Here is a 23,415-nt window from a genome sequence, read left to right on the forward strand (position 1 = left end):
GTGAAGAATAAAATGAACATTTCAATTTAAAACTTTTCATGAATTTCAGTTGTAACAATACAGCTGCTACATCATTACATCAATATGAATTAGCAAGCACAGTAAATTATAATTTCCTTTTTCACTCATCATTTACGCGATAAATGAAAATTCTTTCTATTGCAGGTAACAAACTAACGAACCTTCTGCTGCTATGAAATTATACATTTTTGTAATCTGTTTCCACAAATTCACAGAACTCTTTAAGTTTCATTACTCTTATTGTATACATGTGAATATATTTATAAATTTTTATAACAAAAACTTCTATGTCCAGTGCTAGAGTCAATTACATGCTGTTTGTAGTGAATTGTGTACAATGTGGGCTGAACAACCAATTCCTAAAATAAGTATCTAAATCACTCTGAACTCTTCAGACACATTTTCATTCTCCTTTCTCTTCACACCACCAAAATTGCTGTTAGTGTTATCAGCAGTATAATAAACAAACTTTTCTTCAAGTTTGTATTTTTTCACACACTACAAAGATACAGAGTCAAAATTTGAGCAGTTTCACCTGACACTTCATCAAAATTTAAAAATTTAACTTGAATTCCCTCCTCCAGACTGAGGAGGGACTGTTAACAGATCTTAACAATCTGAACATGCTTTATTTCAATTCTGTTTGAGCTATCCATTGTTACTGTTACATAACTAATGTTTTTCAAAGAACACAACACATTATCAAATATAAATAGTGAAATAACAATAATAATTGCCTCGGTTTGATTCTAGCAGATGAAAATTTGGATCACATAACTTTTTAACCAGTTTAGATGTGCAGTCTTACGTTTTGAAATCGAGTTTGTCTAGCAGTGTGGTATGAAAATGTAGCTTCTTTAGTAGCACACTCCAGATGACTGTTATTCCCATCTTTGACTAAAAAAATCTCTTAAGTTTGCTGAAGCAGTAGCATTAATAGCAGTCCTATGTTTAGCAGTTTTCATGTGGTCTTCAGTATCACCCTTTCCTTTATGTGCAACAGAAAATTCAACAGTACATAGTGTGCAATAAACACATTCCTTGTTACTGTCATTACACAATTTAAAAACTCATATTCCTGTTGCAGTTAACATTAAACAGACATTTTCTTTTGCCCATTGCTAAACGATGAGACAAAAAACGAATAGAGATAAAATGATCAAAAACGTGTAGATGAGTTACTTCACACACAAAAACAACATAAACACATTACCCTTGTTGTTGCCAAATGATAAGTAAAATGTTGTGGCAAGACAGATAGCCACGCCTACGTCAAAATCGATGTCAGTGCTTACTCCAAGGTCAGCTAAGAGATGCATGGCCATAAGATAATGTTTAAAAACGCAATGTTGAACATATAGGTCTAAAATTAAAAAAAATCCTTGCGTCATAAAATTTTCAAAACCCAGACTGTCCAGGTTAATCTCAGACGTATGGTAAGCCTATCCAAAATCTTCTTCACAGCCTCATGTACAGCAACTACAGTCAGCTCTTTGTATTTGTGTTCTGAACGTAAGTAGAAAAACGATCTAAACTGAGATCGTCGCTTTCCCAGATCAGGTGTCCTGATTTAATCTTCCCCCCTTCGAGTAGTTTCTTAAGGTATTGTTTTTTCTTTTTTCCTGGGTGCAAAACAAAGTGTCATCAGCACTCGGACACAATATTTATATAGTAAACAAACAAATGTTAAAAATTAAACAACAGCAATTTAAAAACACAGCATAGATGAAAACACCCATGATGTATTTGGTGTCTCCTATGGCCAGATTGTGGATCAAAACATCTCTATCATTGACAGAAAATAACGGCTCTTTTACTTCAGTGATCCTGACCAACAGCTCCGAGGGCCATCTCCTCGGCATTTACAGGAAAACTTGTCATCAGGGATTCTCTCCTCGAGGAGTGTCCTACCTCAGGCATCAACCTTTTTTCAATCTGAGTTGCAAGACGTATAAGGATACAACCTATCGTCTCCCAGTTTTCCCTTAAATGCAGCCAGCTGAGTCACATGCCACCCCAGCCAGCTTCAGTTTGCATTTTTGCTGATATGAGCAGGGATCATCTTAGTAATGTCCATGATCCTGCTGACAAGAACGTCAAACAAGGTTTTACAGCCCTCCAGCCTTACCGACAGGTCTACAAGTGTTTTGGTTGGCGTGGTCAGATGCAAATTGAAAAAGGTCATCTATTTCACTGCAAAAAACCTTAAAAAATAAAACTGAGTCACCTGCACTAACTCAGGAGTCTGCGGGCTTAGCACCAAGAAGGTTCAGAGTTGCTCTGTCTCGCTCTCAGTAATGCGAGAAAACTGCGGTCCCTTAGCAACTGAAAACCAATTTGTTGTAAAATTGAATTTAAGATTAAAAAGTAAAAAAAAAAAATATGGGTAGCTAGTTACTAATAACTCCTAAAAAAACAGTAACACTATTAGTATAAATAACCCTCAGGCATATTAACCTTATGTTTAACATAGTCAAATTCAGGTTATGTAAAACTATGCGATGATTTTATAGTGTGTTTAACAACAAAGATCTTATGCTGTGTTTAGAGATTTTATAATTTGGCAAGATACAAAATTAAAAAAAAATTTTAAAGCTTTTTGATTAAAAACGTTTTTTGTTAACCATATATTTGACATAAAAGTTGAGTAAGGTTATTTTCAGTTTTCTATTTTCGGCATTCTACTTTTTTTTTATTCTAGAATTAAATTACGTATATGGATGTCTTAATTAAGAAATCCAACTTTAATTGTTCCACCTACCTAGTTGTCTCTAAAAATAATACAATATTTTTTGCTCTTCTATCTACATGAAAACCTCTTCATTTCACACTTTATTAACCTAAATAGTTATACACATGATTTGGTAAAACCACAAAGCCTTCATTATTTCCCTTTTTTGTTCATGTTTTAACCTTACATCTTCACAGTAGAATACAACTTTCTAAATGAAGGTTCATCTTGCTTGTGCTAACCTACTTTCCTATGACTTCCTTGTTTCATCCATCTTTTGTAATTTTAATACCTTAAATAAAAAAATTCTGCAACATTGTATTATCTTAATATTTAACTAATTATTACATTTAATAATATTTATCACATTTCATTAGCTTTTACTCTTATTTATTTCTAAACTAAATCTCTCTTAGAAGAATAAATTAATGCCTACCATTTTTGTCTTAATATGTTTCTGAAGTTATCTATTTTTGTAGTCACTGCTAGCCATTTCCTGAGGATCTTTGAACATTTTAAAATTTTATCTCTTGGCTGAAGGTTTTTCTTCATGAATAAATTGCAGTTACACCTGTATCAGCTCTTGGATGTTTTATTAAAAAAATTTTACCTCTTTTTACATTTATGATTAGACCATTTAATTATGTATATTTTTTTTACCTCCTCTTCAGTTTAATAGTTTCAAATATTAAACAACACTATTGATGTACGCTAAGAATCTAACCCAACTAATTTTTTTTCACATTAGTGGTTGTCATAACCACTATGCTATATTATTTTTAATTACTGTTCAAACATTTCCATTAGTCTGAATATAAATTTTAAATAACAAATGAATTCAGAAACTTGGGGGTAATACCAAGAGACAACAAAGGAGAAAGTGAGATACAAGCCAGGCTGGCTGGTGTGTATGAAAAACTACTGACCTTTAGAAAATAAGTGTGATAATTTTAAATAATAAAATATTAAGGAAGATATATGGACCAACTAGAGAGGGTGGTAGTAGCTGGAAAATCAAGCATAACAGAAACATAAGAGGAGTATAATGACTGACATAATCACACTGATTAAAGGCAGTGTGATTTAAAAGCATTTTAAGATGGGAAGAAGTTACAATGGTTAAAAAAGTACTGGCAAAATGGCCTTTTGGCACAAGAAGTCAATTGAGGTGAGATCATGTGAAGGCAGACACAAGTAAAGTGGGTGCCGATATGGAAGAGACAAAGGATAGAAGATTGAGACCAACAAGGGTTCAAGTGGCCAGAGGAGTAAGAGTTTTAATATTTCCATTAAAGCTGAAACATAATTAGTTAGTGTTTAACTATGAACAGATTTTTAATTAATAAATGTAAAATTTTTGTGAAAAAAATAAAAATATTTTCTCACTCCACCTGGGACTACAATGTATATCTCCTGAAGTGAGCTGAAACAGTATATGCATTACACTGTTTCACAACAGAATATATATATTAATTTGTTTCTTTACATTATCTTTCCCAGTTTTTTGAAACTGTAATGCTTGTAAAGCACTATACAACAGACACCAGAGTTCCTTTCTTTGAGAGTAATGATATCAAATATGCAGCCAGTTAAGTGAAAAACAGAGTGAAGACATCACTTTAGGGCTGAATGTCCATTGCATACCCGTGGTGAACTTGGCATACTTACATCCAATAGTATAATTAGCTCAGTGTGACTAACAGGAACCCACAACATTCTTCACATTCATTATCATACCATCAGAATCACTATACTGTTTTTGGGAGTGACTTATGATCATAACAGGCAGCCTATAATAACTATAATTTCACCTAACGTAAACATGGTCCTATACATGGTGGATTAAAATGTATGTAAATATAAGTCCAAGATTATAATCATAAAACAAATAAAATAATGTAATCTGATACAGGAATGATCAGATAAAAGTGCCATTAAAAACTTAAAAAGTGACATAACAACTTAAATGAGGGTGTAAATTACCCAAAACCTTCCTTCTCTTTCTTGGGCAGCTCATGGAAGCAGATCAGTCATAGCTTATGTGATGGCTAATAAGAAAAGAGCGAGGCAGATGACATCTGTCATCTGCCTCGCTTTAACATCTTCTCAGATTACTATTTAGTTGTCCTTGAGATAAACCTACACGCAAAATGGAGATGTAGTAATAAAGTGAGCAAGGAACAAGGAGATATTCTGAAAGATGATAGTGTCAGAAACTAATAGGAACGAATTAATCAACATCTTCAAAATGCTCCTACAAGTGATAACACTGAGTTTGAATGGTTAAATATTAAGGAAATTGTGTCAGGAACAGCTAGAGAGGCTACAGAGGTAAACAATTAATTTAGGAAAAGAAGGGGATTATAGATTTGGAATGAGGAGAAGAGATATACTGTAAGTGTATTATTTTATTGTATACAGATTCTTATAAAGTAAATTGTTTATTTGTATTTTCTTCAGTAAAGCTTGGCCTAACATGACAGTTTTCTAAAAAAAAAAATTATTATTTATTGTTCATGTAATTAGGTATGGACAGGGAAAAGCTAATAAAGGTATTCAATGATATGGTTGTAATAACAGGTATTAATGATAAATAAATGCACATTATAATATTTATATTAAATTTTATATAAAATCAAAATATAAATCTGGGTACAGGTAAATAAAGACAACTAAAAAAAAAAAAAGGAATTTAATTATAGAATCATTTTTCTTGCTATTTAAAATAGTGTAGAAAAGTTTAAATAGTGTTTTTAAAGAATGAAAAATGGAGTAACGTGTACAACCTAGAAAATTTTATACAAACAATAATAAATAACACAATAATCATTGATACGTGAACAAGCAGAAAGTATATCAACAAATGTTGCTATTAAAAAAATTGTACAATGACAAAATCCAAAAATGTCAAAAAGTGATGATATATATATAAATATATATATATATATATATATATATATATATATATATATATATATATTTATTTATATTATATTATAACAATTATAATACTAAAATGTTTAATAATAAAATTAATAATTTATATAACATTAATAACAACAGTTTCACCACAAAATCATTCTTCAACAATAGTTTTTTTTTTTTTTTTTGTAATAGTTTGTACTTCACTCATAATACGCTCCACAACATATTCACTTATATAACAGTCTTCACTTTATATTTCTGCTATTATGTATGTATATATACATATACACACATATACACAATACATACATATTTTTATAATGTGTTTACATAAGTAAAACCCCTCTAAGTTAACATAGTTTATAATAATGTACATGTATTTATATATATATATATATATATCCAGCAGCACATATAATATGCACTAAAGAATTAAACATTTTCACCAAGAGAGGTTTCTTATAAATATATTTCATACACAATTTATTCAAAAATATTATTGTAATTACACACAACTGTTTGTGGTCAATTTAATATATATATGCTTCATTATTTTTATATAAACATTTAATACATGTCATATTTATAAGATTGTAGGTTGTTTTTAAAGGTACGTCTCATCTTCCCCTGAGCCTAAGAAAGATAAAAATTACCTTTAATTAGTCCTTTGTAATAATAAACATAATTATTAATAAGAGGTAAGTTTTGGCTGGTTTGTATAAAACCATACGGGGTAGAAGGGTATTACATAAGTTACAGAAGGGAAATTATCATTTCTAAAAGCTTATAACAACTCAATTAAAGCTGGGTATGTTAAAAAAAGTTAACAATACTATATATAAACAGCATCAGAGTACTAGCAGTACTGTACTATATATACAAATTATATAGTGTTAATATTAGTATGTATTATTTATTTTTTAAACCGATCATATTTTTTCAACAAAATACAATCGGCTACTGATGACTAGACTACTGCTAGACTCCATGCAGATGACAGAATGTGGTAATTAATAACCCAGTTAGGCCACAGTAGGGCAGGCGACCTTAAAATATAATACTGTACACTTTACACTTCATATTACACCTGTAGCTGTACAGTTCTGCATGGAATGTAGCTGTATTTTTATTTTAATAGTAAACATTTTTATTACATCTTAACAGTGTTCTGTAATAACAGTACCATTATTAGCACTCAGTTTAATAAATAGTGTACAAATTGTTAGCGTCCTGTATTAGCTATGAGGCAGGACGGTGCTTGCCCCCACATAAGCCACACATTACACAACACCAATGGCAGGCGCGAAGCGGGGGATAGCACCAAAGGCAGGGCACGACCAATGAGAGAAGGGCCAAGCACAACCACCGGCGGCCACAACCTGGCCCACAATCACAAGGGTGTCGGTTGAAATCACCTTCTTCTCCATCAGATGAGCAGTGATACAACACACCACGGGCACAAGCCAAGCAAGCCACTCTTTCGATTCCTTCTTTGATAGGATCAGGAGCATATTGGCAAGCTCCTCTAACATTAGTATCACTTGAATAAGTCTCTTGACAATGCCGGCACTGTTCTTTTCTTTTTGTAGGTAAAATTGATTGCTGAGACGGTTTTTTTAAGCTGCCAGGTTCACCTTTGCTGTCTTCCACAACCGGATACATATAATCATGTATTGCTGTTAGTTGAACATATGAGTAAGTTTCTGAATCCGGAACAGGAGCAGGAGGTGCGTTGTGTCTCCCTGATGAGGAGTCTGATGATGAACGTGAGTCACCCCGTTCAACAGGGAGGTTTAACGTCTGCAAATAGAAAACAATAATAAAAACATAGAAATATGCATACAATAACCTAGCTAAAATAGTTACATCTCTAAATGTTTTCAATATAATAGAATAGAAAAACTGTATTAGAGTAAATATTCTCAAACATTCTGAAAAGCAAACAAAAAACCTATTCAAATATCTTATGGATTTACAAATTTAAAATCACCTATTTAACAAAATATAAAGTGAAAATTATATCATTTTAGTGACAGATAACATGTGAAAATGAACTTGCTCAGCCTGTATTCACTAAATGTGGCTTTATCAAGACATATTGACAATATACTTTTTTGAAATTAATGAATAATTTTCATTACAATATAATTTCACTGTACCCAGTAGCTTGAGATATGAGGAATGAATGCAACCTAGTACCCCAACACTTATTCTGAATATGGTACAGGATTTGACGTTTTTATTTTTCTGTTACAAAAACAAAAATTAATATTAGTTTGTAAAATAAATGTGCTAACAGTTAATTTTGATTAAAAAAAAAAGATAAATATTTAATAACAGACCAACTATTTTAAGAGATGAGATTCCAAATAATTTTATTTGCATTATACATTTAATAATAACATTTAATTTTTTTTCTTAATACTTGTTTATTTTAAAAATTTAACCACATTCCTTAAAGTTCATAAATTAAAAACAAAAGTTATACAATACAAAAATAAATTTATTTATTAATTCTGTAAAAGCAATATATTTTCTGCCTTCATCCTTCATTAGACCTATAAACAGATGATTTTGTATCAGTTCTGTTAACAGATCTAGTGCCTATATTCCAGCTTCAATTTTTTTTGTATCCTTATTCAGGTTTCAATCATAGTAATTCATTTATTTTTACATAACTATTTTTCAACATATTTTTTTGATTGACTGATTACAATCTGGAATAGGAGGGTGGTTTCACCCAACAGTTATCTCAGTCACTAGTTTGGCTTTTTGTGTACCTCCAGGTAGGAAACAATAACTTTCAAACAGTTCTATAAGCATATTGGGTCATTATCTCATTAAAACTCTAATAAAGAAGTGGTTGGGTGGCCAGGTACCAGCAGATGCAAAGAATGGCATCATAGATGGAACAAAACTACTAAGTAATGTCATTCTTCCATGTTTTAGGAGTTACCATTTTTTATGAATCAGATTGTGCAGCAATATTTATTACTGAGAAGGAAGTACAATTTTTTTACTTTCTGAACCAGTTTCTAGTTAAAATTATATTTGGAATAATATTTATTTCTTCTGCATCGGCAAATCATTTTTATTACACGATAATCCAGTTCTTACAACCATCATCAAATGGCTTTGTTTTTTAACATAACAACTGCATAAACACATTTTTTTTACATAACTGTTTAGTATCAGATCATTATGATGAAATTATATACTCAGCCTGATGTTAATTAATATTAAAAGTAATTTTACTATGAAGACAAAAAAAAAATTGGTTGAAAAACTTAGGTAAAAAATTAATATATATTCCCACACTTTAGGGAGCCTTACTTCATGTTTGGTAGCGTCTTGTAAATTATTTTTCTGGTTTCTTTTTGTACTTTTATTACAGCATAAATCTCTTTCCTTATGTGTTTTGTGAAAAGCATATTAACAAAAATAATATATTAGTATATGTATATTAAAGTACACATATAACCAGAATTTTTTTGTAGGCCAACAAACATAAATAAAATCTATTTTTACAACTTAAATTAATGTTTAAAAACTTAAAAAGATTTTACTTAAACTGACTAAATGGAAAATTCTACAATTGAAAATATCACTTTTTTACTATTTAGTGCATTTTTAAAAATATCTACTTTATAATGTTGTAAAGCAGATTATAAAAAAATACTTATTGTTATACATTAACTTTAGTTTATAGTAGATAAAATACACATTAACAGTTATCTTACCATGAATACATCATCATCTCCTACATCATCTGGATGTTGAGCAGGTTTATGATGTGGTGGCAATGTAACAGCAAGTCCTGCCAACAGAAATTATCAATGTTTAATGTAAAGTACTAAATAATTAAAATCAACACTAGGTAAATACTAATTAATTATATTTACTAATATAATTAATTACTAAATACAAAACTTATCGTGTCGTAGAATAATGAACTGATCAATAAAAACAAATAATGCATATTAAAAAACTTGTATTGATCAATTTTATACCAAATGATAATGAAATTTCACAGGTTTCTGACAGTAGTTTTAATAAAAATTCTCTTTGATTTCAAATCTGTTCGTCAAAAAGAACAAGATTTTCAATTCTACCTATATATAACTTTTTCTACATAAGATGATTTTATGTGCATCTTAGACGCAATTACTAAAAAAAAGAACACACTGTGATTTGGATTTATTTCTGTTGTGTCTTAATCATTATATTTTGACAATTTACAGAGAGGGAATGTGCATATTATTTTACAATTTTTAAATTCCATATTTTTCTTTCTTATTCCTGCTTTAGTGAAACTTCTTTATATTAGATGTTATCAACATTTATATACATATATATATATATATATATATTGATCTCTGGCTAAATAATGTATTTATGAAGTAGCTACTTTTTATTTAAAAGAGCAGTTTGATTTATAATATTTGAACCGTTTATTACTAAGATCTTATGTAAAGATCCTTCAATATAAATATTTTAATAAGAGAATGTAAATAAATACATTTCTGCTACCTAAAGCATCAGAAAAATGAGTAATATCTAAAAATATTGAAAACTACAAAGAAACTAATAATAAAGTAATTTCCTTTAACAGTAATAATAATAACAATTTTAATATATTTTTACATGTTTTTTAAATCTACAGAACATTGAGCAGGTTGCTACTGGATAGACAAGAGGTGAGCCTAAATCATTACTAGGACAATGTAAGATCATATATATTTACAGTGCACATGTGGTTAAATTTTTCATACATCTGAATTGCATACAGTTACTTACTCGAATATATAAGTGTATCATGAAGTTCTTCCGGGGCTTTCAAAACCTATTCTACTTGTGAAAATGAGGAAAAAAATTCATATAAACATACATCCTTAACCACTTCATTTGTTTGTTACGACTATTGAAAGATTTTGCTCAAATTTTAGCTACCGCAGTGAAATGAGGTCATACTGAAATTTTTAGCATGTTAATTAAGAAGCAGAATTAGTGATTTCTTGTGGTTTTTGATCTGAAAGATTGATTAAAACAGGTCCCAAAACTGTATCTGCAGTAATTTTTGAGAAATCTGAAGTGAAACCAATCAGATGGGGTAAAAAACTTATTTTTTTATAATTGATATTTGTTAAATGGGTAATACACTGGTAAAACTTTTAAGCTAAACTTGTAGAGAATTTAATTCTGAACAAAATAGTGTAAGGTAAGTTTAACAAAATAAAGAAACATTAGAAAAATTTAAATTTTATTTAGAAACAATACATTACTACATTTGTCAGAAAAGTACTTATTTACTGTAAACAAAAATCAAATTCTTTTTTGGTGATGTGAAAAATTTATAAAAATAAGATTCACTGTTAAAAAAATTTAAAACCTAGAAATTATACAACCAAAATAAAAATGACTTAGATAATAATTTTTTTACTGACAGAAATACAATAAATTATTTGAAAAATTATTATTTCAAAGTTGGCAATTAAATAGCAATTGATCAACAATGTGCAAGACTGCATTTGTGTTTAAATCATTCTGTAAGATACATTAAATATATCAGGTACTGTGAACTGTGGTCATTACTGAAGGTTTTCTGAGAATTTTAGTTTAGTGAACATGATCAGTTTGCCATTGAAGTAATGCCATATTTATTTTAGAACAGAGGGATATGCTGATATGGCATTCATTTTGGGTGTGTGTGTAAGGGTAATGCTACAACTGCTGCAGTAGAATATGAAATAGGTTTTCTGAATTGCAGGATTCCAGATCCCAAAATAATCAGCATGATTTTTTGCAATCTTCGGGGAACAGATTCACTACCTAGTATTTGTATACACTACGAACGAAATTGTCCAACATGATGCTGTTATTGATAAAATTATTATTGATGCAGTTCAGGCATCTGTACAAAGTGGATCAGAGTTTTGCATCTGCTGGTTTGGAAGACACTTAAACAAAAAAATTTTATCGTTATCATAAACATCCTGTTCAACATCTACACCCAGCAGACGGTCTGCTTTGCTTGGAGTTCTGCAACTGGTGAAATACAAATTAACAACTCTATCTTTTGCTTACCAAGAGGCAAATTTCACTTGAGAGGGCATCAACAACTTACACAATGAGTGTTCATGGCCAGAAGTAAATCCTCATGAAATGATAGAAAGCAATTTTCAACACTGATTTAGCATCAATGTATGGTATGGTCTTCTTCACAATCAGCTGTTTCATGTGTTCATATTACTTGGTCACTTAAATGCCAAGGATTATTTGCACTTTCTTCAAGAATTGCTGCAGCTCTTTGAGGATGTTCCAATAGCACTGATATTCAAAGTATTCTTCCAGCACTATGGCGTGCCTCCCCGCTTTTCTTCTGTCATTTCCACTCACTTAAATCATCATTTTCCAGAGAAATGGTTCGGTTGTGGAATTCCACATTCCTGGCCACCAAAATCGTTTGATCTAACATCTTTAGATTTTTGCATTTGGGGATGGATGAAAAATATTGTACACAAAACAAAAATACATTCTTGTGAGAGACTAATTGTCTGCATTATAGATGTGACTTAAGAAGAACCCTGAAGAACTAAAAAGAGCAAATAAGCAGTACAGAAGCTTGTCAAGAAATGTGTTGAAAAGGGCAGGCTCATTTTTTGAATATTTATTATAAACTGGTGCATATAATGCACTTTGGTCTAGTGTACTGTTTCTAAATAGATTAAAATTTTTCAAACTTTTGTTCGTTTTATTCAACTAATCTTCCATCATCGTTCAGAATTAAATTCTATACAAGTTTTATTTAAAATTTTGTATATGTTTATTAACAAAGTTACTGTATATCAAATACAAAAAACAGGGTTTTTTATTCCAATGCATTGGTTTTCACCCCAGATTTCTCAAAAACTACTGCAGATACGGTTCTGGGAGTAATTTTATTCAATTTTTCAGGTAAAAACCAAAAGAAATCACTGATTCTGTCCCCTTAATTAAAGTCCTAAAATTTTCAGTACGATCTCATTTCACTGGGGTAGCTGAAATCTTTCATTAGCCATAACTTAAAGGCATTTTAGGACAAATGTTTACATGAACTTTTTCCATTATTTTCTGTAGAATAGGTTATGAAAGTCCCAAGAGAACTTTGTGGAACACCTGTATGTGAATCACAAATTGTAAAATTTAAATTTTATATTATTGACTAATTACCCTGAGAAAACAGTGAAGCCTAATGAAGTATAAAATAATTTTAATTAAACTTAAGCTGCAATTCATTAAGCTAATATGTTTTGATAATCAAAACCACTAATCATATTTATTATATTACAACCTTACAGCTGCAACTTATAACTTTACAGTTTATCTCATTCACAAACAGATAGATAGATGGATGTATATATAATTTAAAAAAAAACTAATTGAGGTGCCAATTATTTTATAAATTAAGAGGGCATTATTGCCTAAAACTCAATAGATGGACTATGAAAAGGAAGTGTTAAAAAAGAAAAATTGCAAAATAGTTATGAAGTAGATATTTATATGTATATATACCACTCACACAAAACAATCATCATGATAACATTAATAAATTTAAGTTTGTTTAATAATTAAATAAATTTATGTATTTTAAATTCTGAAATAATGGAATATTACAGAACCAGATAAATATTTGGTTGTGTAAAGGATTCCACTGAATATAGGAAATAACTTCAAATCCTACAGGTATTAATTTTCTTTTGATTATTAATCTTAAATGAAAATATTATGTAACAATACTATATCCTAGTATAATTAATTGATCATTCATTACATCATAATGTACTACAAAGATTAAATGAGCATAAAGACAAATTGCAAAGCCTTCTCGCATAACACGTAAAAATACCTAACTTTATATTTCAGTTATATCAATTTAATTTAATAATTGTTATTCTATGCCTTGTATATTAAGAATAATCTAGTTAATATTTTAAATCAGAAAAAGAAACTTAAAATAAAAAATTTGATGTGGACACCACATGACTTCCTTGTATGCCTATCAAATTACATATACACATTTTTAAAAGTACACAAAATTTTATGTCACTAATAATAACTTCAGAGTTTTTCATATTCTTTTTTTTTATTGTTTTGAATTATTATTTATTGTAAAATTTTTTACGATCATAAGTTAATAATTATTAATAAATCAATATATTAAATTTTAAAAAAAGTTAATAAAAAAGGAAATGAAGTTGAATTCGAATCGATGTACCTTCTTCCCCTTAAGATCCAAATTTTTCATTAATCAAAATTTTATTTGGCTATAACTCTAGAACCAATGAAAATAAGTACCACTTAAGATATATTGTTGAAAAGCTCTCAATGAAGGCTTATTACTGCAGTTAAGATTATTTCCAAAATCCAAATGGGAAATGCACAAATCGTAAATCCAAAATTTCAAATCCTACAGCTAATCGTTTTTGAGTTATCTGAGTTACATACATGCATACGTACAGATGTCACGCCAAAACTAATCAAAATGGATTCAGGGATGGTCAAAATGGATATTTCCATTGAAATTTGAAATTTTTCGTGATCACAATACTTCCTTTACTTTGTATAAGGAAGTAAAAATGTTCTAATCGCATTTATTAACATACAATATGATTATTTTTATTAGCGCTGAATGTGTTTTTCCACTACTTTATTTTTATTTAATATGTTAGTTTCACAAATACTATTAAAGAAAACTGAATAATTTTTTACAAGAAAAAATTTCTGTTAGTACATATGCATTACATATTCAGGATTAATATGTAATAGGATCCGGTTTTCATATTGTTCATTTCTGCTGTAGTGTCACTGATCCTTTTCATAATGGTACAGTTGAAAGTAAGTATGACTGTTCATCTTTATGCAGTTTTAGTCTTGATAATGGTAAATCCAATTTGAAATTGTTTAAATGTCACTGTAATTAAATTATAAATAATTTATAATTTATTGTTAACGTGGTCAAAATAATGATAATAAATTTTGTTCTATCTTGCCAGCTGTTAACTAATAATAAATAAAAATATGTGCAGTTCCAAGCAAAATAATTTAATCAATCAAAACAGAAGGTTTTTGTTTATGCTGGTGTAATGCACTGGTTTTAGGACCTAAAGGATACAGTAATTTATTTTTAAATATAATTTCAGACAATTTAAAATATAAAAGTACACTATTAATTTGCATCAGAATTTGAACATCAAAAATTCTTAAAGCTGATGCATGCAATAAATCATCAATACCTTTATCTAAAAGTAACAGATAAATCGTAAGGTGTTATAAAAAAACAGTTAATTTTTTAATTCTTTAAAGTTAATTTCTGAATAAACATTTATAAGGGTAGACATAGTATTCAACTGCATTAAAATTTTTACAAAAAAAAAAAAAAATGATATACTTTTAAAATTCATTTATCATAATAATGTTAGAATCATGACTTGGAAAATTTTCAAAGGTTTTGTTGTATTATTTTTAGAAAATCAACATGCATAAAAGACATGATAACAGATCTGTACTGTTAGGCTAATATAATTATAAAATGATAATGTTCTTGTATTTTTAAAAAGCCTTGCTATTGAAAAATTATATTCCATTATATATTATCAACAAATAACATTTTAACAAGAAGTACTGCTAAATAGAGATGAAAAAAAAAACAAAAACAAAATTAAGTAAATATTTAATGTCAGAGAATAGCTAATACAAATCAGTGATTAGATAATTGTTTGTTTGATAAAGTAACACATTTTCATGTATAAAGACACAGTAGTCACATGCATGGAGTTGAGCAGCAGTAAGTTGTAGTTTTTATCCAGTACAATGGCACAGAAGATGACTGATATCTAGTCTGTGTATCAGTTATCAAAATATAATTCTTCAGATGGAATGTTTCAATAGATTAGGCAAGTTAGATTAACAGTAATAATTTTTTGTTATTATTTAGTTGAAATATAAACATTGTGAACAAGAATAATTTAATTTTAAATCATTTGCTGTCTTTTTTATAAAACTTTATTACAGTGTGAATTTAATAGCCATTTAATAAAATTACTATTGCCTTCCTTCATTGTAGAAATAAACGTTATCCAAAACTACATTCTAGTTTCACATACAGCAAAATTAAATATTTAAATGCGGTTTAGTTAGCAGTAGTTTAACAGCAAGATAACACAGCGATGCAGCATTACAGAAAATAAATTCTGCTGTTAAATCATAACTATGTAATATCTAAATCCTCCTTCATCCCAGGACACTACACAAGAATTCAATAATGATACACAAAAAGAGTACACACATTCTGAATTCTAAGTATGTGTTTAATATTAAGGTAAGGTAATGATAGTGATTTTTTTTTAAAAGTAATGTATTTGAATTATAAATTAAATTTTTGATTTTTAATAATAATTACAAACCCTTTTTCTAGCAAATAGCTCATGAATAAATTTACCTTAAAAACTTAATATGTAGTTACAAATAATTCTTACTAAAAAATAATTTACATCACAAGTAACTGAACATTAAAACAACATCTTTATGTCTTGGTATGTATAAGGTATTGATCACTTTTGGACAATATCCTTATAAAAAATCTGTGTTTATTAGAAAAATTTCCTTTAACTTTCTATACCAAATATGTTTAGTTACTGTATTGTATTTGATTACATATGCTGTTGTTATAATGTGAATTTACCTGTGTAGGTTTCTATATATACCTACAGAGATAAATTTACAAAAAAAAAAACCAAATGAAACTCTCACATCAGGAACTAACAATATGACTGTGTAAATCACCATAAAATATGCTTTTTCTTTGCAAAAATCTATCTTAAAATAATGTTAGTGTTGTGGCTTATTGATATATACTAATTTATTATGACAATAGTTGTTCTAAATAAATCTGAGAAAGGAAGAACAAAAACATTATTTTGATATTCTGCAACATATGGGAATGTATTAAACCCAGAGGCAGGTTACTTGTATCATGTTCAGCCCCCTCACGTTTTTCCAACTAAACAACTTTTGAGTTTCTGGTAGTACCAATTTCCTTGTTGATTATCAAATTTTACTTTTTTAATATCCTGCTTTCTTTACATCTTCTAATCATCCTTCAAAATTACTGTCTTATTCAACCCTTCTGTGATGATCCAGCCAGTTGGACTTTACCAACTCTTTGAAATGTTCTGATTGTCTTTATTCTCATTTACTCCCTTCATTCCTTCATTTTTCATCCTGTGCTCACTTAATTTTCTTCAGTCTCCTTTATACCAACATTTTAAATGTCTCCACCAGCCATTCTTTGTTCTTTTTCCTTAGGGTCCATGCTTCACATCTAAACATAACATTTCACAAGATGCCTCTTCTAGTCTATTTCATCCTTATAACTATTACTTATATCTATCAAATGCTTCCATAGGTACTGCTATACATTGGTTATATTTTTTATTTCTTCTTCAATTTTGCAACAGTATAAAAATATTATATGCAGTTAACATGCGTATAATATTGCTTCTATACTGTTTTATTTGTTGAATTCTTTCGTTTCTCCAGACATTCATTGGCTTACTGTCTCTTTTCCTTATTACTGCTGTTTTATTTTTATTGTTATTTATCAATTAATAATTCTGTTATTAATAATTTTTATTACATTTAGTGGTGGAAATAAATATAGGCAAAAAATCATCACCTTGCATTACAGTGTGTAAGCGTACTGCCGAGTTAATTGCCTGCAATAACTTGATTGTTTATGAATGGATTTTTCCAAATGAGGTGTCACTTTGTTCAAAATAAAATGTTTAATAAATTTTGTAAACGTAAAAATTCGATCAAACAGATAATAGTAAAGATATTGAACATTAAAAAATTAAGATGACTGCCATTTTGAAATTCTGAAGGTGACGTTTTCAAAATCTTCTATTTTGCAGAACAAGACACTAATATTAGATCAGCCAAATTTAATTAAGGAAGGTTTACCTGTTCCTCAGAAATAATTTTTTTGTTGAAAATCACAAAATGAAATCCAGAAGGGAAAGAAAGCAAAATAGAACTTATGTCAATATGGGATTTTTTGCTCATTTTGGTGTTTGAATCAGTTCCCAAAGTTCGACTAATATCTCCCAGAACCCCCTTAGTGTGCATTCATGGTGGTATTATGTAGCATATCAAAAATGCCCCGATGTTTATCTTGGAAAGAAATATTTCCAATAAAGAAAATACATTAATCATAAAATTTAAAATAACTTTTATTTCCTAATAGAACAAGATTTTGTAATAAATTTATAATTTCCTGTTTATTTATATTCCAATACGGCTGAAGTTACAAAAGTCTATTATGTTGTCTTATGATAATTATAATAAAAAAAAATTATTACAAAAGAATGATAGAATTTTCTTGACTAATAATAGCAAGAGGACTTCATGAATTCTATATCCACTTTTATTTTAAAAGTTTCTTTTAGATCTAGATAAACTAATGAGATTCATAAGAACTAGATGATTATGATACCTAATCATGAAAATTCAAAATCTCTAAATATTGTAAAATCAGTACACTTTCAACATTTATTTCAAATTTTTAAATTTTATTAATTTTTCCTCCATTGATTTTTTCATTACTACTTTTGTAAATAATTTTTACTAATTCAATTTAAATTTATTTTAGATTAATTTATAGTTACACAATATTACATACGCATAACAGTTATCAAATGATATACAGGGGCATGGAGCTGACTGACAAATCTGAAATGGTCATAGATAGTAATATATGAATTAATAATATATATATATATATATATATATATATATATATATATATATATATATAGAATTAATATATGGATAATACGAAAATACAGGAAAAGTAAGCATTATCATCTATAAATATATCCGCTATTTATTACCCATAGATAACAAACTTATTTCTTGAATTACCCAGGCAGGAAGATAGACAACGTTTACATCAATGCACTGATGCAAACATGTCTGGAAAATGCCACACAACCACTTCTGTAGGTGCTCATCAATAGCTACTACCTGACTAACAATGGCTAGTTTGTTTGATAAATAATTGTAATGTGCTTCTGGAACACATAAGTCTTTCAAGAAACCCCACAGGAAAAAATCTGGTACTAAGGTCAGGTGACCGAGTAGGTAAACTATAGTTCACAAAATGAGAGATAACAGTTCTGAACATTCCATGAACAATGACCATACTTTTTTTGTATGGTATGGGCTGTTGCTCCACCCTGCTGAATGGAAGGCCATTTTGAACAGAAGTCAGTCAATGCCAAGCTACTGAAATTGAGGTTGAACAAAGCCTTCTAACATAATTACAAGATATAATTATTATAAATTTTATTATCTTACATTCTTGTCTTATATAATTTTAAGTTTCTATTCTCATTCAATCATCATTACTTCATTTTCCATCCTGTCTGTCCATTTAATCTTCTCCAATCTCCTCCATGCCAAAACTTAAACGATTGAAGGTTTTCTTAATTTTTCATTGACTATTTGAGTTTATGGCCATTTTCTTAAAAAAATAAGACCTAAATTCCTGAAAAAACTACCTCCACACTATCACTGTAAGATAATTCAGTTGCATTTCATGATCATTAAGATTTACTGGTGATCAGTATCATACATTCTGTTAGTTTACAAAGTCGAAAGAGGATAAATGGCTTTGTCAATCATTAGAACATTAAGTTTTCCGACACCAAACCACTCATGGCAGACAGTAAGCAACTCCTTGTCTCTGAGGTAGTATTTTATACAACTTGAAATTTTTAAGGGTAAAATCTGATCTCTTTGGGCATTAGAAATAGATTTTTTCTACTCAGTCCTAAAATGTGAGAATGCATCACATTGAGCACTACGGACCGTTAAAAAGCTTCTCTTAAACTCTATAAGTTTTCAGGCATCCACACTGTTTGTTGAGGTCCATGTTTCACACTGAATATATATGAGGTCTGTAAATAAAGTAATGACACTAGTTTTTTTAGCAGCCGAAGTGGCAACCTGTAAAGTTATTAGTAAATATATGGTTATATGAACAGCTGATTTATATTAGGTATTAATATTTTTAGTCTATTGTTGTCATGTGAGATGAAAACAAACTTTTTGTGAAACAAGTTTTTGTTGTGCGTTATAATAATGGGTGATACTAATTATGAGCAATGTTGTGTAATCAATTTTTGAGTTAAACTTTGTGAGAATGCTACTGAAACTTTTTCAAAATTGAAAAGGGTGTATGGAGATGATGCTCTGTCATGAGCCCAAGTTTTTACATGGTTTAAAGCATTTTCCGATGGCCAGGAATCAGTTGCGGACAATCCACGCTCTGGAAGCATTAAGGATCCCATTAAGTTCAAAAAGAGACGACAATGTTGAGTGAATCAGTGACTTGATACGGTACGACCGGTGATTAACTGTCAGAATGATTGCAGAACAATTGAATTTGAACCATACCACAGTCCACCAAATTGTGACAAACGAATTGGACATGAAAAAAGTTTGTGCAAAACTGGTCCCAAAAAACCTCACTGTTGAACAGAAAAACAACAGGGAAGTGTGTCGCATCTTCTAGGGTGAATTGAAGCTGATTCTGATTTTCTAAAAAAATGTTATTACTGGTGTTTAATCTTGGATATTTAAGTATGACCCAGAAACAAAATGCCAGAGCAAGGAGTGGCAAACTCACCACATCCCAAAACAGCAAAGATGAGCAAATCAAAACCATGCTATTTTGTTTCTTTGATAGTAATTGCATTGTCCATTAGGAGTTTTTGCCTACAGGACAGACTATAAATCAATATTTTTACAGAGAAATTCTTGAAAGACTGCGAAAAAGAGTTGCCCATGTGAGACCAGCCATCAAATTGGATACTGCATCATGATAACACACCTTGTCACACTGCACTCTCATTTAATGAGTTTTTGGCAAAGAAAAACATTCCTGTACTTCCTCAACCACCTTATTCACCTGACTTTGGACTTTTTCCTATTCCGACTTTAAAAAAAACACCTCTAAGGACACCACTTTAGAATAGAAAATATTTAAAAAAATGTAATTGATTATCTGAAGGATATTCTGGTTTCTGAGTTCCAACACTGCTATGAAGAGTGGGAAAACCATTTGAAGCATTGCATAGCTTCTCAAGGGAACTACTTCAAAGGTATAAAGTCCATGTATAATTGGATTGTAAATAAAAAGTTTTTCTAGGCCAGTCTCATTACTTTTATTTACAGACCTCATATACCAGTTTATTAAAATTTCTTCATTCAAAACAATATGGTATTCTGAAACATGACAATGTTGACCAACATTGAACTATCATCTAAAAACATGTTGCATTTTGTTACACACTTCATTTCATAATAACTACACACAGTGGTGTCACATTGCTATATATTCCAACATTATAGTGCAAATGAATATATGAAATGTATCCTCTTTTTCTACTGTTCCTCTTCTTAACAAGACAAGTTGTTGCGCCAATGCAATATTCAAATTTGAAATCCGTTAGTTGACTCCACTTTACCCTACATGTATATATATATACTGCTTCAAGCATCTGAAAGCAATGTATACTAACATGTAGCTGCCAGTGCTACAAAGTTAAATCCAAAGCAAAATACACCATCGAGTCAAAATTACCATGAAAATATTAATACAGATTTGAATCATTTAATAAAAAAAATTTGGAAGATGAAATTTAAATATATAAACCTTTTTTATCCAAACACTCCACATAGAGAAATATAACTGATAAAAGAAACCAACTTCACATTTCCTTATTCAATAAACTGCTTGGGAAAATAAGAGCACCAGGTGAAACTGAACAAGAAAATGAATGGGAAATAACATTAAATATTTTTCAAATGGAAAAGTAAAACATGTTGCAGAGGACAGAAAAGATAATACAATCTTTATGATAAAACAAGCCACTTTAATGAATTATACAGCATGTTAAGCTTGTACTATAGAGATTACAGAACTCAGTGTGTACATAACGCAACATATGTATACTGCTAAATTTTAAATCTGCATATTGTTATAAAATTACATTACCAAATTCTTACAGTAAAAACCATCATTTTATGTACATAGATTAAAAATTATTATAACATTAAACTTTAAATTGAAAATTCACTAGAAACATTTTCGGTCTTAATTCCTTGGTATAAATTAGAAAACAGAGGAAGGAAAAATTCAAATAAAATTAACTGGAAATCGTGTGCCAACAAAAAGAACGATTTAGATTCCATAAATATAAGCCACACATTTGAAAAAAAATTAATCAAATTAATGATAAATGAAACAAAATATATATTGAAAAATACTAACAAAATCTAATATAGAATGCATATACCTAAAATGCTTTTTATGAAAATTAAGCCATTTAACAAAAAACAATAAAGCAAGTAAAATGAAATGAATGACCGTCAGCATTACTGACAAACTGTTAACAATACTTAACATTAAAAGAATAAAAAAAAATTGTTAAAAATCAGATAATAATAAAGGATGTTATATGAAATATACAAGTAACAGATAAGGAGACTGAGGACAAAACTATATTGTACTGCAAAAACCTACTAAATTCCTAAAAAAAAAACAACCATAGACAGGTAGCAGTAAATTATAAACCGAATAAATGAACTCACGGAACTGTTCGTTGGCCACGGCAGCGGGATAGTAACCAGGCTCATGGAAATATTCTGTGTTCGGAATTAGATTAATCCAGTTTCTGACAATACGTAGCTCTAGTGGTATGTTCCTGAAATATATTGTAGACGAATTCAATTTCAGACTCATTTCAAAGTAATTCTCAATCATAATCAAACAACAAAATTTTAGTATTTATTATGAAGCTCATGAAAATTTTATTATAATCTCTTTACTATAAGATGTAAATTTATAAAATTACAGATTAGATATTTGTAATTTAATAATAAATAAAAATATTTCTTTTGAAGGAAAAGAAGAAATATTCTGCTAATATGTTACAGTTAAATAAAATCAAAGAAAAAAAACATAAATTGAGTAAAATTTTTAAATCAATTTATTTCAAAGTTATTTCCCATTTTTGGCCAAAAATATGACAACCGATATTTGTAAGAAAAGTTTATAAAAAAATATTTAAAAAGTACATAATTTTTAAAAGCCAGGTTACATTAATCTCTTGGATCACGCAATATCAATGTAGTTTGTCCATCTTGATGAGTTAGGATATAAACTTAATTGGAACATTTAAAATAAACATATATGATGTTATGCAAATGAAACATGTATAAATTGAATTTTAAGACACTAAAGCCAATAAAAAATTAATAACCTAATCATGTCTATGATGAAAATACCATAAAGAACATGACATATTTAGGAAAACATGCACTTAAAGCTACACTTTAAGTGGAGAAAACCCAAAACAAACTCTTTATTATTGGGTGCAATAATACTAGTATGTAATACAGCCTTTTAAAAGACTACCACACTAATTTCTCAATGACAACATGATGTATAACAGTATGTATATAATTTATTCATTAAAAGCAGCAATTAAACATTTTTACCACTGCTATATACTTAAACTTATCACTAAATACACTTTATTCAGGAAAACAAACAAAACCTAATTTATTCAACTAGTTAGTGTCTAACTCAAGCTTTTGTGCCCATTCCTTCAGAGAAAAAGCCAACAAATACA

General features: G+C 29.2%; 1 protein-coding gene across 2 annotated transcripts in view; it reads right to left on the minus strand.

Moving 5' to 3' along the window:
- Positions 1–6,813: 6,813 nt before the first annotated feature.
- The window catches only part of Spred (Sprouty-related protein with EVH-1 domain), a 36,728-nt gene continuing 20,126 nt past the window's right edge, over positions 6,814–23,415 (minus strand). The window contains exons 4-6 of one of the 2 annotated variants that reach the window (XM_075358399.1): positions 22,373–22,471; positions 9,418–9,494; positions 6,814–7,477 (exon numbers count right to left, since the gene is read on the minus strand). In XM_075358399.1, coding sequence (XP_075214514.1) covers positions 6,917–7,477; positions 9,418–9,494; positions 22,373–22,471 — 737 coding nt within the window. In that variant the 3' untranslated portion in view covers positions 6,814–6,916. The remainder of the gene's footprint in view (positions 7,478–9,417; positions 9,495–22,372; positions 22,472–23,415) is intronic. The other variant, XM_075358400.1, reaches the window with a different exon arrangement.

The sequence above is a fragment of the Lycorma delicatula genome, chromosome 2 (genome assembly GCF_047948215.1).
Source record: "Lycorma delicatula isolate Av1 chromosome 2, ASM4794821v1, whole genome shotgun sequence".
Lineage (NCBI taxonomy): Eukaryota > Metazoa > Arthropoda > Insecta > Hemiptera > Fulgoridae > Lycorma > Lycorma delicatula.